Below are 20,533 nucleotides of genomic sequence, written 5' to 3' on the forward strand. Positions count from 1 at the left end.
CACATTTCAAGTGTTCTACAGCCACGTTTGGCTAACGGCCCCCATACTGAACTGAGCAGAGAACTATTCCTACCACGGCAGGACATTCTCCTGGACGGCACTGCCCTGGACTGCTTCTTACTGAAGGGCTGCCCAAACCCAGCCACGTCACAAAATCCAACTGTGCAAATAACCTTCACGTCAAGGGCACTCAATACCACCACAGGCAGTTTTCTGCTGCATCCCTGCCACAAACCAGGCATAAACACACAGCCTTCTTGGCTGAGAGGCCAACACCTCAGAGTAAGACCCCCACTCACTTGCAGCACTGCTTCTTTATATTTCGGCCACCAAACTTGGGCTTGTCTAAGCAATTAGTACAAACACCACAGTCCTCAGGCACCTGGCAGCCGGGACACTGCCCACACCGCCTGGACCGTCGTCCTTTCTTTACTGGAGGTTCCTGAGGCGCCTTGTTTCTGGTAACGGGTTTAATTGGTTTGATGGGTGGAGCAAGAGGTTCAGCATCTTCTGAGCCAGCAATTGATGACTTGTCTGTTGAAGAAAGGGGTCATTAGTTCTCAGGGAGTATCTAGTTCCTTCTTGGGGGCAGAGGCGGGAGGTCCTCAAAATCCATATACGTCATTATATACACTCGAGCCTCATTTTAATTGGGACTCCAAAAATGAAATGCGTCATAATACAAATATCCGATCGTAGATCATTTTTTAAATGTTTTAAAACGCCTATACCTTGCAGCTTGATGAAAGCGGAAATCTGAACACAGAACAAAACACTGTGTAACCGGAAATATGAATTGAGTGCTTCTTAAGATTCTGTAAACCTCTACATTTTATCTGAGCGGTCACCCAGCAGCTAAATGCAACCATGAGAATGCACCTCAGACCTCCAACCATGGGGACTGTAACTAAGTGACCAAGGGCCCCAACTGCTATGCTCTGAGATCCAGTGTTCCACAGAGGCCACATTCATTTACCATGGGGGTCGCTGCTAGGTAGTGACCGAGCATGGCAGGGACAGTAAGGTGGGCCTGATCCTGGGAGACACAAAACCACTCTGACAGTCCACTTCTGCCCAAGGACTCCTCCACAGCCTTGCCAAACTCTCTGGGAAAACGGTCTGGGAAGATTCTGTCCAACCCTCCTCCCCTTTCTCCTTCACCGGGATCAGACTCGCAAAGCCCGTCTGATAGCTCCCCCAGCCAACTCCCCATTTTTTCTCTTGGCCATTTTCTCGAGTATAATCCTTACCCATTTAATGCACCCTTGCCCTTCGTGTTTTGGAGGATCCAGACTAACACACAACGCTATGAAGAGCCTGCTAGGCATCCCCAGGATGACCAGCACACAAATCAAATGTCCGCTTTGACTTCAAGGTTGACATCCCCGACCTACCATCATTCCCCATGGAAGACAAAATCTTTTCTCGTTCTTCCCATGGTAAGGCACTCAGGGTGGGCATGTCATCAGGAAACACAGCTCGTTTTCGGCCAAGGGCAACAGCAGCTCTTCTGCAGACATGTTTAATGCGGGGTCCTCGCACAGAGGTCTCTGATGAGTCACTTTCTTGACCCTGAGTAAGAGGCAAGTCAGAACAGACAAGAGCAACCACACATGTTGAAAACGTAATTAAGCGAAGCCAGGGTAGACTTGGTTCGCTTATTACAATCTAAAATCAACACATACAACCCTAGTTATTCCCGGCTGATAAGCCATGACAATCTGCGGAAATCAACTACTTCTGTATCCTAAAACTGGCAGCGAAGAGAGAGAGCAGGGCTTTTAATAAAACAAGCAAGCAAGCAAACAAACAACAGAAACTAGGGGCGCCTGGGTGCCTCATTTGGTTAAGCATCCGACTCTCGATTTCAGCTCAGGTCACAATCTCATAGCTTGTAAGATAGAGCCCTGCATCAGGCTCTGAGCTGACAGCACAGTCTGCTTGGGAATCTCTTTCTCTCCTCTGTCTCTGCCCCTCCCCTACTCACGCTTTTACTCGCTCTCTCAAAAATGAATAGACTTAAAAAACAAAACACAAATCAACCAAATTTTTATTCCCAATTACACTACTGCTTTAAAGTTCCCATCAAAATTCAAGCTGCCAGTCTATATTATCAAAAAGTTATGTCTGCAGTTAATGGCTTATCGAATCACAGACTATTTCTTTTATTTCCCTGATTAACAGAGAGGTAGGGGGAACAACTTATAAATGTAAGCAGAAAAGGCCACACAGCTCTAAACAGAAACGTCTCATACTTTAGGGGCATCTGGGTGGCTCAGTCAGTTAAGCGTCTGGCTTTGGCTCAAGTCATGATCTCAACAGTTTGTGGGTTGGAGCCTTGCATCGGGCTCTGTGCTGACAGCTAGCTCAGAGCCTGGAGCCTGCTTCGGATTCTGTGTCTCCCTCTCTCTATGACCCTCCCCTGCTCATGCAGTCTCTCTCTCTCTCTCAGAAATAAATAAAACCATTTTTTAAAAAAAAGTCTCGCATTTTAAAGAGCCGCTGCTCCTATGGCTAGGAGGCTAACCAAAAAACACCCAACATGGCATCCAAAAGAAACCCCATAATGTTCCCACCAGGACCCTCAACTGGCAAAATTTCTAAATGTAAATATGGCCCTCGCCTGAATAACATGAAAAACTTAAGTGTGTGGCCATCTAAATCTAACGGTGGGTTGGCATCTTATGTATCTACTACATGACAATTTTAAAAAAGAACCTGAAGATCGTTGGGTTTTCACAGAAAAGACAGGTGCCTAAGCTCGCTTTGTGGGGAAAAGAAAAACAGTAATAATGTTGTTCTTTGTAAAATGTGTTGATCATCATCTTAACGAACTGAATCCTACAGTTTTAAGGCTACGCGCTGCTTCTCATTTGTATTCCGCAAACGCCTATCATCTGTTGCTCTAATCACTCACTACTCAGAGGAGAAGCCCCTCAACCCTGTTTTCTATAGTAAACAAAAATAAAACAATGGGACTACAAAAATGCGCCTTCAAACTTAAGTCACAGATTCCATTACACCAAACCCATTAAGCACAAACAACTCAGCGTTCTCTGTGATGTGGCCCCAAACTACCTTTCAGCCTTAATTCACCACCTTCCTGCATGCACTCGTCGAGCGATCTGCCGCCGTTCCTCTTCGCGCTTTTTCATCTCTACCTACACTGTGCCCTCTAGAATGTCCTCCCCTCTCACTTCCTGTCTATCAATACCCTACCAGCCCTTGAAGGACCAGTGCGAATGCCACCACCTTCCTCTGCCCTTCTCCTGACCCCCGAACTAGAAGTCACTGAGACCCTTCGCCTAAAACTCGCTCATCGAAGGGGCTGTTGATTGTAACAGGCAAGACGGAAAAGAGTACCTGTGCTTTGGGCTGGTCAGTTTGTTTAAGACTCTTACTCTTCTCAATCTTGCAGAGCTGGGCTTTGGCCTTTTTTAGGAGGCTGGCAACCCTCTTGTCCGTCATTGGAAGCTTGTCTGCCTGAGCCAACATGGAGCCTATGGAGGAAGTGGAATGTTTAACAGTGCTAGATGAAGGAGTGGAAAGGCAGAGGGTTTTCTCCTTCTCCAGGGATGGGGCAGTTGGGCCGAGGTCCAGGTTGTTTTTTTCCAGATTTCCTCTCCCCTTCTTTAGAAGTATTTTGGTTTTGACAGCTGTTGTGTCCCCCAGAGTCACAGAGGCCATATCAGTCCCAGAATCGAGTGACGAAGACTTCTTCCGCCCGGTTGCTTTTTTGGCGGAAGATGAAGTGGCAACGTCCTCACCAACAGCCTTCTCTTTGGAAACCCTACTCACAGGATACAATGCAGAACTACTCTGAACCTCTGATCCCTTTTTCCTTTTCTCTTTCCTGGACTCCCGCTTATTCTCTTTTTCTCTCTCCCGGTCTCGCTCTCTACTCTTGTCCTTCTCCACGCTCTTGTCAGCATCTCGATCTTTGGACAGCTCCTCAGGGGCCTTGTCTTTATTTCTCCCTCTCTCGGTCTGAGAGCCTGGGGTGAACCAAGGGAAGAGAGGAGAGGGGCTGCTGGATGCAAACGGCTCTGCCGGAGCACTAGCCTGCTTCCTTGGCCTCTGGCTTTTCTCCGCAGACTCCCCAGACGGAGTCAGGGAATGAGAAGGAAAAGTAAAAGTTGGGTTTAAGGCACTAGTGGCAAGAGGGCTAACAGATATGCTTAACGAGGAAGAGACAGAAGACGGCGGGGTGAGAGGGGACAGCTCAGCAGTGCTAAGCCTTCCGCTTCTTGTCTTCATGGAGTGAGACGGAGATCTTGGTTCAGATCGAATGGGACTAAAGACTTTCCTTTTCCTTTTTCTGTTGGACACCCCTGAAGAAGACGTTCCAGCAGAAGTCCGATTACTGGGCAAGGTTACAGACTCAAATATTCTAGAGTGAGCCTCGCTTGGAGTAAATCTGGGAGCTCTCAGAAGAGGGCTCCTTTTGTGCATATCGAACCTCGTTCCGGAGTGGAGCGGTGAAAACAATCGGGCTGAAGCAGCAGTACCAGATGGAGAGAAGCCCGACGCGAAGCCAACGTCCTCAGGAGTCAGTGGAGGGGGTCGGAAATTATCAAATATGGGTTTGCGAATAAGACCTTCTTTGGCATACTTTGCTGAGGAAAAGTACTGTGGCTCTGACCTAGAATGCTTTAAAGAAGTCCACCTAAACGTCGGTTCTCGCAAAATCGACTTTCGCTTCCCTTGCATGGGAGCGGCAGAAGCAGGCAAAAACGGTGATGCTAAGGGGATGGTGGGAGGCATGAGCCAAGGTGTGTGGTCAGAGATGCTGGAGGCCGGCTGCAGCGGCGGCGGCGGGGTGAGCAGGGGCGGGGGCGGAGAGGAGGAGGGCTGCTGCTGGGGGGCGCTTTGCAGGGTGGAGAGTTTCTTTGTTGTTCTCGATCCGAAGCTCCTCTCGGACACAGAGTACCTTCTGCTTCTCCTGTCGTTGCTGTCGTTTTCTGGGGACTGGGAAATGGGCAGTGGAGTGTGAACTTCGGGGGTGTCGCTCCGCTCTTCAGGAAGCGCCTGGATCTCCTCCGAGGCCTGAGAATCTGTGGAGGTATCGACGCTGGGGCTACTGGATCGGGAGGAGTCCGAAGACATCTGAGAGGAGTGCTGAGAAGCCGCGCTGGATTTCTCAGAAGACCCACAGGACGTGGCGCTGAACCTGCTGTTCGGGGTAGACTCGAGTCGGGCAATTTTAATTGGAGGGTCATAATCCTCATCCTCTATGAACCGCCGAGGGGTTTTAATGATGCGCGAGGAGATGGCACTGACGACGGGCATAATGAACTGCCGAATGTTCTTGACCTGGGTCTTCACCTTTCTGCCTTGCAGCTGGGCCGCTTCTTTCTCGATTTTCTTCTGAGCCCCCTTTTTCGCCCTCTGCAAGAGCTGCTTAGCAATTGTCGCATCTGTCCTTTTAGAAGAAGGAATAATCCTAACCGGCTTAATCCTTCGAGGGCTTTGTCTGACTACTGTCTTATCTTCTTTTGTGAGTGGAGGTGTTCCTTCCTTGTCCTTCCGGACCTTCTGGGGCTTTTCCAGTTCGGAGTTAATGAGGAGGCCGGAAGGGGTCTTTATCCTTTCTGTGGATGGAGGCCTTCCTCGCCGGCGGACAATCTGTACCCCCTTCCTTCCTATTTGAAGCTTCCCTGTCTTAAACTTAGACTTGAGAGGAGAGAGTTTACCTGCTCTTAATTTTTTAATCTTTGTGGCTTGCTGAAATGTAGCAGAAGGTGTCCGTTTAATCTTTTTCAAGCTATCTTCTTTGCTTCCCTTTGGTAGCTCTGAAATGTCCTTTCCGTGTGTTATTTTGATTTTTACTCCAGGGAAGGTGGGGGGTCTTCCTCTCTTCTTTTCTATGCTTTTCGAATCTTTCTTCTTGATCTTATCTCCAGATTTGGTCTCCGATTTATTTAGAGGGGAAAACAGAGACGGATCTGAGAGGAGAGCCGAATTCCGGTCAGAGCCACTTCTGGGTCTCCCGCGAGGCTTTCGAGGGCTAGTTTTAACTGTGTATGAAAATTAAACAATGGAGAGCATATATTTAGCTTTGTAGTTCAGGTCGCGACTAAGCTGAATACACTTTAGCACAAGCCATTTTGTACGGACCTCTGCCTCGGCCCGGTGAATCAATAAAACATCTTTAACTGGCCTTAGTTTCCTTCCACCAAAAACTTGCCTCAAAGAAACCAAGTAAATAACATTCCACCTAGAACATTTGACAGAAAAACTAAGACAATGATAAGAGATTTTGATCAATAGGCAAAAGTGATTTTCCTACAACCTGTCAGCAAACAGGTTTTTTTTAATTCAAAAAAATAGATTAAAAAAAAAACCTTTGCCACCTCTTCCATATCCTCATCACCAAGAATAATACCTGAGAACACATTCATAGTACATCATCCCTTCTTTTCAGTGACATTTTGGCCTTAGTAAATTTGAAAAAGGGGCTCTTCAATCAATAACATAACAACTTCTGTTAGGAAAAGCAGCTGGGCAGGTTGGCTTCCCACATTTGCAATCTGTCTTGTCAAAGTAAACCAAGAAAGCTTTACTAGATAGGAAGATATTCATTCGTGAAACATCAGAATAAGATCACTGAACTCGGCGGCATGTGAGCTAATGAGGGAAGGGACATGAAGGTGTGGCCCTTAATCTAGTCCCCTACTTACAGGTTCTTCAACTAGTCAGTCCTAAGCGACAAAAAAAAAAAAAAAAAAAATTAACCCTGATGTCAAAAATAAATCAGCAGTTTCTTAAATGAGACTTCTTCTATTCTAAATAAGAGGAATTTGCCACTTTATCAATTGGCGCCAATTTGCCACTTATCAAGAGACGTGAGAAAACAAGGCTGTTTTTGAACATTCTTTGTTTATACCTCTATTTTCTAAATGTATTAAGAGTTTTCTGGTCTATCACATCTTCTCTTCCCTCGTGACTTTCCAATGTTTTATATGAGTCAACATTCTTCTGAAACTAAAATCTTCCCTAAGAGGCAGCTAAAGAGATTTAGGCCAGAATGGTGAGCATCTGAGACTACAGAACCAACTTTCTAACAGAACAGAAATCAACAAAGGTCTTACTGTTGGGCTTCCTAAATATAAATGGCTTTTCTTACCAATTAACTTGAAGATTCCTTTCATGTATTAAGGATTCACAAATCCGTTCTCAATACATACTGACTAGGAGACAACAGTAACAAAACCATGCTTCATTTCTTAAGTAATGAAGTATGTTCAGATCGTTTAAAAACAAAAACAAAAACAAGACCACATTCAGGGTAGACTGATAGCCAAGGGGGAAAAAAACCATTAAGAAAGGGTTGTGAGTTCACAAAACAAACTTCTACCCAGAAGTTTATCACAAGATTCCTTATCATCTCAGTAGACTTGAACCTGGCCACTCATAAGGCTTTATTAATTCTGAAAACCTCTTCTAACCACTTTTGAAAAGAATTTTTTAAAGGAACAAGTAGAAAGACCAGAACAGGGAAAATTCCCTGCTGCGAATTTCTGTAAAACACAACATAAACGAAGAACTCCGAGGTCAGTTATGAGCCACTGCATCATGTATTTTCTGGGCCTCATTTGGTCGTCTATAGAGGAAGGGGTACACTAGATGATCTCTAAAATCGCGTTCCTATATGACATTTTCAGATTTCATTGCATCTTACGGAGAACATGGCTATGGTGTAAGTGGCACAGATCTGTGATACTACTGGTTAACTCCTCCCAACCGGGAGGGCAATACTACCTCCATTTGGGAAAAAAGAAACTGTCAACTTACATGCTTGAAATGAATTACTACGCACATACGTAGATGAAACCCAAATGCTAACTAACATACACGACCAACTAAGTATCAAAGAGTAAAACCACCTAACATCACATTTACCTAGACTGTCTATCCAAATCAGAGCAAAGAAAACCATACAAGAAGCCAGAATGGCAACACAGATGGGGAAGGGTTTTTTCATCAAAAGACCCACAGCCTTCTCCTATACAGAATGGAATTCTGCAAGTCATTACATGTTATCTCTACTGAGGACTGTCTCTCAGGAAACTGCCGTAAGTCTAGAATTTCAAGACATTCTAGATATTTTCTTGGTGAGAACAATGACAAATATTGCTTATAAATGGAAACTGATTTATGGAAAAATATAACAAAAATGATACCCCATTATCATTTTTATTTTATTTTAATACAGCCTTTCAAGGATCTGAGGAAATGGTTTCATACAGTGTCAATATTTTGACAACAGTTAAACCGAATTTCATCTGTAAAAAGCAGCCAGATTATTCCCAAAGTTACATATACTACCGTATCATTCAAAACATATGAATCTGAAGATGTTCACTCAGAGTTACCTTTAATTCAACCCCCGGGTTCTTCAGGGTTCTTCAGTCATTCCATGGAAACTAACCACCACACTCCACTCCCCCACTCCCCANAGGGAAAGGGAAGGGTGCACAAAGAAACCCTCAGTATTTAAGATCATCCTTTAAATGCAAAGAAGGCAAGCATCTTGGTCTTTTTAAACAAACAAAAGGCGTCAAGCACTTAACTGGCCGTACCTGAAGGAGACCTTGTAGGACTTCGTACTCGGACTTCTTCATCTGAGCCAAAACCTAAGAACTGCTCATCCTACAACAAAGGAAAATTATTTTAAAATCAGGAACGAAAACATGAGAGTGAACACATCCCAAAGAAATGCCCAGAGGAGACACAAATGAATTTGGAAAATCAGACTCTACATATTAATCATTATCATTTATATGGATAATATAAAGTAACTAATATTGAAATAAATGGGCCCAGTCATACAGCTTCATTAGACAAATAGTAGCTGTGTAGTATTTGAACAATGCACTGAAATGTCATCTCTGGTGCATAGTACACAGGGGACGGTCCAAAATTTCAAACTATAGATACAGCCCAAAACAATTAAAGAACGGCTTTAATTCAAGTAAGCAAATCAGTACAGTGGCAGAAATATACAGCCCCAATAAAACACAAATCTTTTCAACAAGTAGTTAAGTCTACACACACATAAGGAATAACATAAACAATACCATAATCTCTTGACTACTAAATATTAATAGAAGAGACTGAAATTGCCATAACTGTCAGTTCCTTAACTCAGGAATTGACATTTAGATGTGATTGCTATACATTTGAGATCCAAAGATTCTCAACATGCATTTTATGGCATCGTTTTAAAATGCCCTGTGATGAGAGACTTAATGGTGGGCAGCAGCGTTTGTGAAAGGGATCATGAACTGACCACATACAGGATGAAATGTATTCAAGAATAACTTAGGGGAGCATCTTATTCTCAGTTACTCCCGGAAAAGGCAATAGGCAAAAACATCCCTTACCTCTAACGTCAACCTGCCCTTGCAAAAAAAAAAAAAGAAAAAAAAAATCCTTAAGGATTTAACTTCTTTTGGACAAATTCTCAAGAAAGGTATTTAAACAAACTGATGAACAGAAATTCACTGACTCAGAAATTGAGTTCTTTCCAGAAACGAGAGAGAAAGAATTTTAGACTCCAGAAACAAAAACAAGAATAAAATCCACATAAAACAAGAATAAAGACTGAAAGACAGATTTTCTTGAACCTCCAATGTATACTGATAAGCCAAGCCTCAAACTGTGTTCCAACAATTCAAGCCCCCAGATTTTCCTCTCAAGAGCAAAGACCACATGCATATGGACAACATCTGTGGATTTCCTGGAAAGTTGTTTCCCCAGTTAGTTTAAGGCTAAAGTCAGGTGCTAATCTGTTTAACCACTTATTAACCAGGAAGCTATGAAAAGATACATGCAACCTTTTAGACAAATTAGCAGGTTCAGCTCTTAAATCTGAATGCTCTGAGTAGCACAACGCTGAGGTCTAAGACTGCATACTGTGCAACTGACAGACAGTTCTTACAATTTAAGCTTCTTGTTCTGATGTTGCTAACATTATTAAAGCATTTAACTATTATTTAAGAAAAACCTGAAACTGTCCTTTTCAAAGAGATTTGTCTAAAAGGCACTGTAACTTGAAAAATGTGTAAAAGTCAAATTTAAAAAATACAAAGTAGGTTGCTTTTTACAGTCTCTTCTCTCATCGTTAAATTAAATTTTTTATTGTGAAAATCATTTGTGAATGAGACTAAATCTACCTCTTCATCTTTCTTTTTTAATGTTTTCTTTCTTTCTTTTTTTTTAATTTTTTTTTTTTTTATGTTTTATTTATTTCTAGGAGAGAGAGAGAGAGACAGCATGAGCAGGGGAGGGTCAGAGAGAGAGGGAGTCACAGACCGAAACAGGCTCCAGGCTCTGAGCTGGCAGTCAGCACAGAGCCCGATGCGGGGCCCGAACCCACGAACCGCGAGATCATGACCTAAGCGAAAGTCGGACGCTTAACCGACTAAGCCACCCAGGCGCCCCATGTTTTTTATTTATTTCTGAGAGAGAGAAACAGCATAAGCAGGGGAGGGTCAGAGAGAGAGGAAGACAGAATCTGAAGCAGGCTCCAGGCTCTGAGCTGTCAGCACAGAGCCCGATGCGGGGCTTGAACCCACGAACCATGAGATCATGACCTGAGCCCAAGTCGGATGCTTAACGGACTGAGCCACCCAGGCGCCCCATCTTCATCTTTTTTTTTTTTTAAGATTTTATTTTTAAGCCATCTCTACACCCAATGTGGGGCTCAAACTCATGACCCCGAGATCAAGAGTCGCACGCTCTACCGCCAGCGACTAACCCAGCGAGGGCCCCCATTCTGTTAAATTTTTTAAAGTTTATTTATTCATTTTGAGAGAGGTAGAGACAAAGTGAGCTAGGGAAGAGAGAGAGAGAGGGAGAATTCCAAGGAGGCCTGAACCCACAAAACTGTGAGATCATGACCTGAGCCAAAATTTAAAAAATTAAAACTTAATTGTCAGACACTCAACTGACTAAGCCACCTAAGTGTCCCTTGTTAATTTTTTAAATGTACTTTTGGCCAGGGGAAAAAAAAAGGACATTTAAAATAGTAATCCTAGGGGCGGCTGGGTGGCACTTAGCTGGTTAAGTGTCCGACTTCGGCTTAGGTCATGATCTCGCGGTTCATGGGTTCGAGCCCTGCATCGGGTTCTGTGCTGGCAGCTCAGAGCCTGGAGCCGGTTTCAGATTCTGTGTCTCCCTCTCTCTTTGCCCCTCCCCTGCTCATGCTCTCTCTCTCTCTGTCTCAAATAAAAAAATAAACTATAAAAATATTTTTTAAAAAATAAAATAGTAATCCTAAAATGTGCTTTCAGGAAAAAAAAGCAAATAAAACAACCCAGGGTAAGTGGACTCAGATGCTGTAAAAAAATTTTTTTAAATAAAAAATACCTGACAGTGCCTTAGAATTTTAGAGGGGCCAGCCCTACACTCTCATGTGAGCACATGAGAGGACTGAGGAGCACGAAGGACTTGACCGAGGACTTGGTTCGAGCACTTGCAGGCTACATGATATTAGACAAGTCTCTTACTACTTTTGTATTTTGATTTCTTTATTCTATTGAAATGTTGTAAGGAGTAAATGAAATAATTTATGCCAATTATGTAATTTATGTAAAATTACTGAGAAAATTCTAAGGTGACGTCCACACTGTAGTTCTTATTGATGTGGTTTTAAAAACTGACGCTCGGAAGGGCCAGATGACTTGACCAAGATCATCTATTTAGTTACAAAGACTTCCTTCCAGAATAGTTACAATTTGAAATTATAAATATTTAAAGGAACCCAGTAAATCATCTCCAGCTATTCTTTCAACTACTATGAAAGTTAACTCTTTTCAGATCTTTAAAGTTTGATTTAGTTCTTTCTTTTCCTGCTTCATCCTCATGGAACAGACATGCGAATGTAGACTCATCACAGACACCTGAAGATTTCCCACCACTTCACCAGGGGACCACAATGCTAAATGCCTGGATTTTATGTTCCCAGTGCGGCAGGGAGAGAGTTCTAGCAACTGTGCACATAATAAACTAAGAGGTGAGGTACCGAACAGGTGAGGTAATGAAAGATTAGGAATCTTTAAAAATGAGAAGAGATCCACACTGCTCTGTTCACCATCAGTAGTCTTAGTGGGTCACTTTTCTCGATTTCAAACTTCCACAAAATGTATACAATCCTAATTGCAATGCGCTCCAAAACAGAGTGCTACCAGGCTAGCAAGCGGTAACTGAACTAACTGCCAATGTGTAAATTTCGCAAGTACTTTCCAGCATGACAGAAAGCGTTAGCTCTTTCCTTGTGATCTTCTAGTTGGAATAAGAAAAGAATGAGTAGTCAAAAAAGGCTACACTTCTACCCAAGAACTTTCTTTTCACTTGAAATAAAGGTTGACTTCTCCAAACCTGCTTAAAAAAACATAACTACCCTTTGTTTAAATAATCTCGACAGTTAAGCCAAAAACAAAAGCCATCATTGTTATGTTAAAGAGCTCTAGCCTTCTGACTCTGAATTTCCAATTCCAAGAGCCCTAAGAGAGAGAGAGACAGACAGAGAGACAGAGAGACAGAGGGACAGCGAGAGAAGCCAGGTAGAGAGAGAGAGAGAGAGAGAGAGAGAGAGAATAGCCAAGCGGAGAAAGTGCTGGGAAAGAATTACTGCAGGACACTCAACGCGAGTCCTTCCTGCCTCCCTCCAACCTGCTCCCATCACACCCTTTAACACATGGGGTTCCCGGAAGATGCAGCCAACAAGGTTAACAGTGCAGGCTTCCCAAGGATTCAGACTTGTCTAAACAACCAAAAGGCGAAGGCAAAATGACAAAAAAAAAAAAGAAGACAACAAAAGGAGCTGCAATTAACTTCACGTTTGGCGCTGTGGCATATAAGCCTGGACAATCCTGAAGAGAGGTGACAGGAGACACCTTGCTACACATGGTCAAGTATTCCTGGGAACTGGGCCCAAAGGACCATTCATCACACGCACTTTTCCTTTCAATATGGCTTTCCCTGTTGAGCACAGCATTCCAAGACGGAGTACAGGCAAGAGCCATCAAACCGATGCCTTCCCAACAGTGATGTCCTTGGAGACCAGGCTGCCAAGATTTTAACACTTTCTTTTCTCCAAACACAGAAAAATATACTTGCCAAGTAGAGCACTGTAAAATACTATGGTATCACACTTGGCTTCTAGTGCTCAAGAATGCACTGAAGCTGCCTAATGTCACTTCCTAAATGACACTTAGTGGCAAAGATACTAAGTGTGTAGACTTAGTATTACCCCTGACTCTAGGGTAGCCAGTTATTTGAGAACTTTCGGCACACCTTTATCAGGTGTACCTTTACTAAGTTCCACTGAACCCATAAACGTCTTAACATTTGACAATTTTCCTTTTAATGGAAGAATTTTAAATCTTTAGCGTCTGGTTCTATTTGTAAGCGTTAGCGCAGCAAGAGTATTTTTTTTCTCCATAAGAGAACCTAAGTGAACCCAAAGTAAGTATTCAGATAATAATGGTTACATATAAGACATAATGAAGGCACTGGAGAAACATACATGAAATTCAGTGTTTCAAGGAATTATGTACTACCAAGGCAACTTTTCAAACAAACCATTATTTCTTTTACTTGTTCACTCACTCAAAAACCAGGTACACGCTTGCCATTTATACGCTCTCTGCTCTAGACGCAAAGGTAAGACACGATTCATGATCCCAAGAAGTATCTAAAGGCAGAGAGGCAGGTTCACAATTTCACACTTACTTTCAAAAACCAATGCCAGGGAAGGATAAAATACCATGGAAATCATGTTCTGGAATAAAAAAATTGGCTTACATCTTGGAACAGTTCATTCTTCCTCTTATATATTAGTATTTGGTTCAGAGAAATATTCAACAAACTTCAAAACCCTTCCCAAGGACAGCAATGTGTACCTCCACCCCTGGGTACTGTAACCAGGCACCACTCCAGCACTAGCGATCAGAGTTTAGGTAATCAACCTAAACCATCTGCAGTGATTAGATGTGACACAGTTCCTAGTAACACCAGTGATCTGATAACCTTTCAAATGATCGACCTCAATGCCTTTTCCTCCCTACCCCCAACTAAATAAAATACATAGATTTTTGGCTCCTCCCTTAAATTCTTCCCCATTTACCACAGTCAGGGCAAAACACTCCCCGGGAGTTCACCTCCCCAGGCTAAGGTGAAGGTTCCAAAGCTACTTCGAAAACTTCTCCGTTAAATAAACAAGCTCAACTTCTCCTAGCCTTAGATGGTTCCTAGACTAGGATGATGAGTTTGCTCACTCTTTTCTTTCTTTTCTAGCAAGAGACGCCCCTTCGCTTCTGATAATAATTTGAATTAAGTGGCAGTTTCTCAGATATGCCCCTTAGCAATAGTATCTTCTCACTGGGTCTTCAAAATGTTTACTCTCAAGAGTCTGAATAATCAAATTTCTTCAACTACGAAGGTTTATCAATGAATCAACTGAAGATTAACATCAATAGCCACAGACAGTATCAGAATCACCCCAATACTGTAATTGTTTCAGATTCTTTGAAACTTGAAGCTTCTAACTGTTGGTATCATCATATATTGGCTTCATCATATGAGGCCGCCACAGCAAGACTAAGGCAGGGGCGCCTGGGTGGCTCAGTCGGTTAAGTGTCCGACTTCGGCTCAGGTCAGGATCTCATGATCCATGGGTTCGAGCCCCGTGTCGGGCTCTGTGCTGACAGCTCAGAGCCTGGAGCCTGTTTCAGATTCTGCGTCTCCCTCTCTCTGACACACCCCTGCTCACGCTCTCTCTCAGAAATATAAAAAACAAAAAAAACATTTAAAAGAATTAAAAAAAAATAGGAGGACTAAAGCAATTAAGAACAACTCAAGAAGGTGAAGACACATCCAAGTAGCAGTCTGTGTATTTCACTTCTAGTTAAAAAGGAGTTAACACTTGGGGCACCTGGGGGGCTCAGTCAGTTGAGCATCCAACTTTGGCTCAGGTCATGATCTGACTCATGGGTTCGAGACCCATGTCGGACTCTGTGCTGATGGCTTAGAGCCTGGAGACTACTTCTGATTCTTTCTCTCTCTCTGCCCCTCTCCTGCTCACACTCTGTTTCTCTTGCTCAAAATAAACATTAAAAAAATTTAAGAGTAACACTTAACACTGCTCCATTAGGAGTTTATTCCAGTGAGCTGTCACTTGTGGCAGGATATTTCCCTCTGTGCCTCCTGCTACACGCTCTAAAACACCAAGGTCCTGATGTGGCATTTTAAAGACATGTATACATAATCACTAGTATTTAATTGCATAAGGGATTTTAAAAACGTTACCTGTTTGTTTTCTTTTCTAGTATGTTCACTCTTTGGGGATAAGGACAATGTACTTATTCATTTTTGTATTTTTTTTTTCTGTATCTGGCACAAAGTTGGCACTCAATAAATGTTTGTAAAATGAAAATAAAAGAATGGAATTGTTTATAAAATACTGAGTGGCTACTGGGATAATAGCACTGTAACAGAGCATACTGGCAAACTCCAAAGAATTAAACAATATGATTCTTCCTTTTAAAAATGCATACAGAGGGGCGCCTGGGTGGTTCAGTAGGTTAAGCGTCTGACTTCGGCTCAGGTTTGTGGGTTTGAGCCCTGCGTTGCGCTCTGTCCTGACAGCTAGCTCAGAGCCTAGAGGCTGTTTGGGATTCTGTGTCTCCCTCTCTCTCTGACCCTCCCCTGCTCATGCTGTCTCTCTCTCAGAAATAAATAAAGCATAAAATAAAATAAAAATAAAAATGCATAGGGAGAGGGGCACCTAAGTGGCTTAGTCAGTTAGTTAAGTGTCTGACTTTGGCTCAGGCTGTGATCTCATGGTTCATAAGTTTGAGCTCCACATTGGGCTCTCTGCTGTCAGTNAGGTTAAGCGTCTGACTTCGGCTCAGGTTTGTGGGTTTGAGCCCTGCGTTGCGCTCTGTCCTGACAGCTAGCTCAGAGCCTAGAGGCTGTTTGGGATTCTGTGTCTCCCTCTCTCTCTGACCCTCCCCTGCTCATGCTGTCTCTCTCTCAGAAATAAATAAAGCATAAAATAAAATAAAAATAAAAATAAAAATAAAAATGCATAGGGAGAGGGGCACCTAAGTGGCTTAGTCAGTTAGTTAAGTGTCTGACTTTGGCTCAGGCTGTGATCTCATGGTTCATAAGTTTGAGCTCCACATTGGGCTCTCTGCTGTCAGTGTAGAGTCCGATTCGGATCCTCTTTCTCTCTCTCTCTCTCTGTCCCTCTTTCTGCCCCTCTCCCACTCATGCTTGCTCTTTTCAAAAATAAACTTAAAAAAAAAAAAGGTGCATAGGGAGGGGCACCTGGGTGGCTCTGTTGGTTAGGCATCCAACTCTTGGTTTCGCCTCAGGTTATGATCTCACAGTTCTTAAGTTCATGCCCTGTGTCAGACTCTCTGCTTACAGCTGTGGAGCCTCCTTGGGATTCTCTGCCCCTCCCTAGCTTTCACTCTCTCAAAATAAACAAACATAAAAAAAAAAATGCATAGGGAAAATGTCCTAAAGGTAGCAGGACAGAAGAAACCAATTCATTCATTCATTCATTCATTCATTCATTCAAATATGTGAGCCCCTTTCTGAGTTAAGGGATGAAGACAGCTCATATACTTCCTTAATTTTTTTAAAGGATTTTTTAAAGTTTATTTATTTTGAGAGAGAGAGTGACCAATGAAGAAGGATCAGAGAGAGAGGTAGAGAGAGAGAATCGAAAGCAGGCTCTGCCCCACCAGTACAGAGTCTGACGTGGGGCTTGAATCCATGAACCTTGAGTACATGACCATGACCCAAGCCAAAGTCAGAGGCTTAATCAACTGAGCCACCTAGGCGCCCCCCTCCTTTTTATTATTTTTTTAAAATTTCATTTATTTTGAGAGAGACAGAGATAGTATGAGTGGCTGATGGGTAGAAAGAGAGGGAGACAGAGAATCCCAAGCAGGCTCTGCACTGCCAGCACAGTGCCGGATGCGGGGCTCGAACCCACAAAACCGTGAGATCATGACCTGAGCCAAAACCAAGAGCTGGATACTTAACCGAGCCACCCAGGCACCCTGAAGACAGCTCCTACAGAGATAGAAAACAGCTTCTGCTTTCCAGGACCTGCTAGCCTGTTAAGAACAGATGATTAAATTAATGGAATCCAAGTGTGTAGTGTGCTAATGGAATGAGTATGGAAGCGCAGCAGAAAGATGAACCGAGTCCAGGAGAAAAGGTCAGGACAGGTGTTACAGAAAGGATGAAGACTTTGGGAGGATGAGAAGTCAGGGTCGGGGAGAGAGACTGCAGGCAGAGCAAAGAGTACACAAAGGCACAAAGTACAAAAGACCGTGGCATGGAGTGAAATTTACCAATGGTTTAGAATGGCTGAGGGAGGTGCTGGCTGGTGTGGGAAAGGGGTGTACAATATTGAAGGGGAGCAAAGAGGCATAGGCAGATCTTGAAAAGTGTTAAATGCCTTCATGAGTTTCAGTGATGCTTTCAGCCAGTAGAGAAGCATGATTAAGCTGGTATTTTCAAATGATCACTATGACAGCAGTGGCTAGACAGGGATTCCTTTAACACCAGAGGCAGGAGAAAGTTATAAAATGACAGCAGTTAGCACTGGGGGATGAGGGAAAAGGACAGATTCTGCAGACAGTTAGGAGGCAAAACGGACAAAGTTTTGACATGAAGCGTTTAGGAAATGGAAAACAATCAGTAAAGACTTGTGAGTGTTTGGCTTAGGCTGACTGGTTTGTAGTGATACTTACCAAGATTGGTAATGCAAGAAAGAAAGGTTTATAGAGGTGGGAAGGGAAATCACTTCAGACATCTGAATTTGAAATGTCCACCCAGGCTGTAAGATAGGATAATGATCTGGAGAAAGCGCATCTGATTCCATGAATAAATACAATTTACTTTCACAGAATATATTCTTAAGTGCTGAACCTTTATGTAGAAGTGGAATCAGCCAAAGAGAGAACACCAAAGAGGAGGGCCAATGGCAGATGCCTATGAAATACCTACACTTAACATAAAAGTGAAAGGGAAGCCAAGGAAGGAGACAGAGACGGAATGGCCAAAAGGAAGGTCATGCATGGAAAGGTACAGAACAGTCAAGGGAAGGAAAACATAGCAAGGGATGGTCACGTGGAAGTTGGGGAAGGATTGAAACTTGTACAGCGGGGTAGCAAAATTGGGAGGGCACCTCTAATCTTAGCACAGCTGACTTCAGTGCAGTGTTAGAGGCAGGAAGAACCAAACTGCAGTGGGTAGAGGTCTGATTAGAAAGTGACAAAATGGAAATGAGTATAGACTAGTCAAGAGATAGGACCCAAGACAGGGAAAGACCAGCTTGGGAGGACTTTTTTTTTTTTAATTTTCTTTCTAATATTTATTTTTGGGAGAAAGAGGGCATGAGTAGGTGAGGGGCAGAGAGAGAGGAAGGCAGAATCTGAAGCAGGCTCCATGCTGTCAGCACAGAGTCCGACACAGGCTCAAACCTACAAACAGTGAGATCATAACCTGAGCCGAAGTCGGACGCTCTACCCACTGGGCCACTCAGGTGCCCCTGGAGGATTATTTCCTGAGTGGAATATGTTTATATGCCAGAGAGGGAACACAGTAACAGGAAAGAGATTGAAAATCTTCAAAAGCAAAGCGGTAATAAATGGAAAAGGCATTGGGAGGAGGAGACGTCTGCACTGAGAGGGAATGAATACAAAGCACAAGGGAGGGAAATTCTCTTCTTTTAGGAAAGGGGTTAAGGAAGGATTTAGTTGCAAAAAAGTTTATGGGAAAGAGTAAGCAGAGAAACTTCTCTGAAAGTACAGGCAAAACTTTGTTTATGTGGGCATCTGTCAGATGAGAAACACGACAGATTTCTCCAGCTTCTCAAAAAGGCTCAGCACCTCCAGCAGTTTTTAAAAACACAGCTCTGAAGGACATACATCATGGACAATGGCTAATTAAGAATAAATGGGAGGGCAGAATAATGGGAGGGAGGGGAATTCCGATGTAAGAATTAGTAAAAACTGATTTGGTTGGAAAGGGGTAGCCACAGCAAGGCCAAGATGAAAGACAAATGAAGTATCAGAAACTTGTTAAATATGGGATGGTCCGGTCAAAGCTGATACAATAAAACAGCAGGGAGCCACCACTGGTTCTCAAGGGCAGAAAAGCCAGGACTCTGTTTGACGTTTACCCCGAAAGAGGTGTACGTGTACACACACACACACACACACACACACACACACACACACACACACACACACACACAGGATAGAAAAAAGACTGAATAAAGGGAGACCAGATAGCAGTCTACAGCCATGATTTAACTATGCTTGGCATTCATTCACTCAGTAAGTATTTACTGAGAACTGCCAGGCACTGTATGAGACTCTAAACTGACAAAATTCCTGCCCCATGAGGCTACGATCTGGTGGAGACAGAAAATAAACATATAACAAATAAAGAGACTAAGGCAATATGATCGATGGGAGTTAGCTGTGGGGGTTATTTCCTGGGCTCAGGAAAGGCTGCTCTAAAGTGATGCTTTACCAAGGGCTGGCAAACTATGGGTCACTTGCTAAATTTGGTCTGCCACCTGTTTTTGTTCAGTCCATGAGCTAAGAATGGTTTTTAACATTTTTAAATGGTTGAAAAACAATCAAAGAAGAATATTTTGGGGGCGCCTGGGTGGCTCAGTTGGTTAAGCTTCTGACTCTTGATTTTGGCTCAGGTCATGATGGCACAATTTTTGAGTTCAAGCCCTGCGTCGGGCTCTGGGCAGTCAGTGAGGAGAGTGCTTGGGATTCTCTTTCTCCCTGTCCCTCCCCTGCTCTCGTTCTCCCTCCTTGTATCAGAAGAAATAAAAACAAAAATAACTTAAAAATTAAAAAAAGAATATTTTGTACACATGACAATTATATGGAATTCAAATTTCAGTGTATACAAATAAAGTTTTACTGGAACACAGCCATGTTCATTCGTTTTTTACTTTTGCACTACAGCAGCAGAAGTGTGTTACACAACAGAGACCATCTGGCCCTTTGCAGAAAAAACTTGATGAACCCTGGTTCAGCCCTAAAGGATGAGAAAAAGACAGACCTATAAACATCTATGGGGTGCTCGGTCAGTTACACATCCTACTTGGGCTCAGGTCATGATCTCATGGTTCATGAGTTTGAGCCTCACATCGGGCTCTCTGCTCTCAGCACAGAGTTGGCTACCTGGATCCTCTGTCCCCCTCTTAATCCCTCCCCCGCTCATGCTCTGTCTCTCAAAAATAAACAAAAAAATTTTTTTAACAAAAGAAAATAAAAGATCTAGGTGGGGCAGTATTCTTGCTTTATAGGCAGTACAAAGCTGCAGAGAAAGTAATAAGCACGCAGGTGCAGTAGACAGGCCAGCGTGGCTCTGCACAAGAATGAGTGAGAACGAGAAGAGATGGTGCCAGACAGACAGAGCTGACCAGAGGCCAGGCCTGCATGGCTTTGATGGCCCCAGCAAGGCACCTGGACTG

General features: G+C 43.2%; 1 protein-coding gene across 1 annotated transcript in view; it reads right to left on the minus strand.

Annotated features, from left to right (window-relative positions):
* KMT2A (lysine methyltransferase 2A) overlaps window positions 1-20,533 on the minus strand; it is a 67,569-nt gene that overhangs the window by 41,336 nt on the left and 5,700 nt on the right. Inside the window, exons 2-5 of the mRNA XM_077777863.1 lie at window positions 8,583-8,652; window positions 3,364-6,017; window positions 1,395-1,572; window positions 300-534 (exon numbers count right to left, since the gene is read on the minus strand). Coding sequence (XP_077633989.1) covers window positions 300-534; window positions 1,395-1,572; window positions 3,364-6,017; window positions 8,583-8,652 — 3,137 coding nt within the window. The remainder of the gene's footprint in view (window positions 1-299; window positions 535-1,394; window positions 1,573-3,363; window positions 6,018-8,582; window positions 8,653-20,533) is intronic.

This window comes from Crocuta crocuta, unplaced genomic scaffold, assembly GCF_008692635.1.
Source record: "Crocuta crocuta isolate KB4526 unplaced genomic scaffold, BGI_CrCroc_1.0 scaffold271, whole genome shotgun sequence".
In the NCBI taxonomy this organism is placed as follows: Eukaryota; Metazoa; Chordata; class Mammalia; order Carnivora; family Hyaenidae; genus Crocuta; species Crocuta crocuta.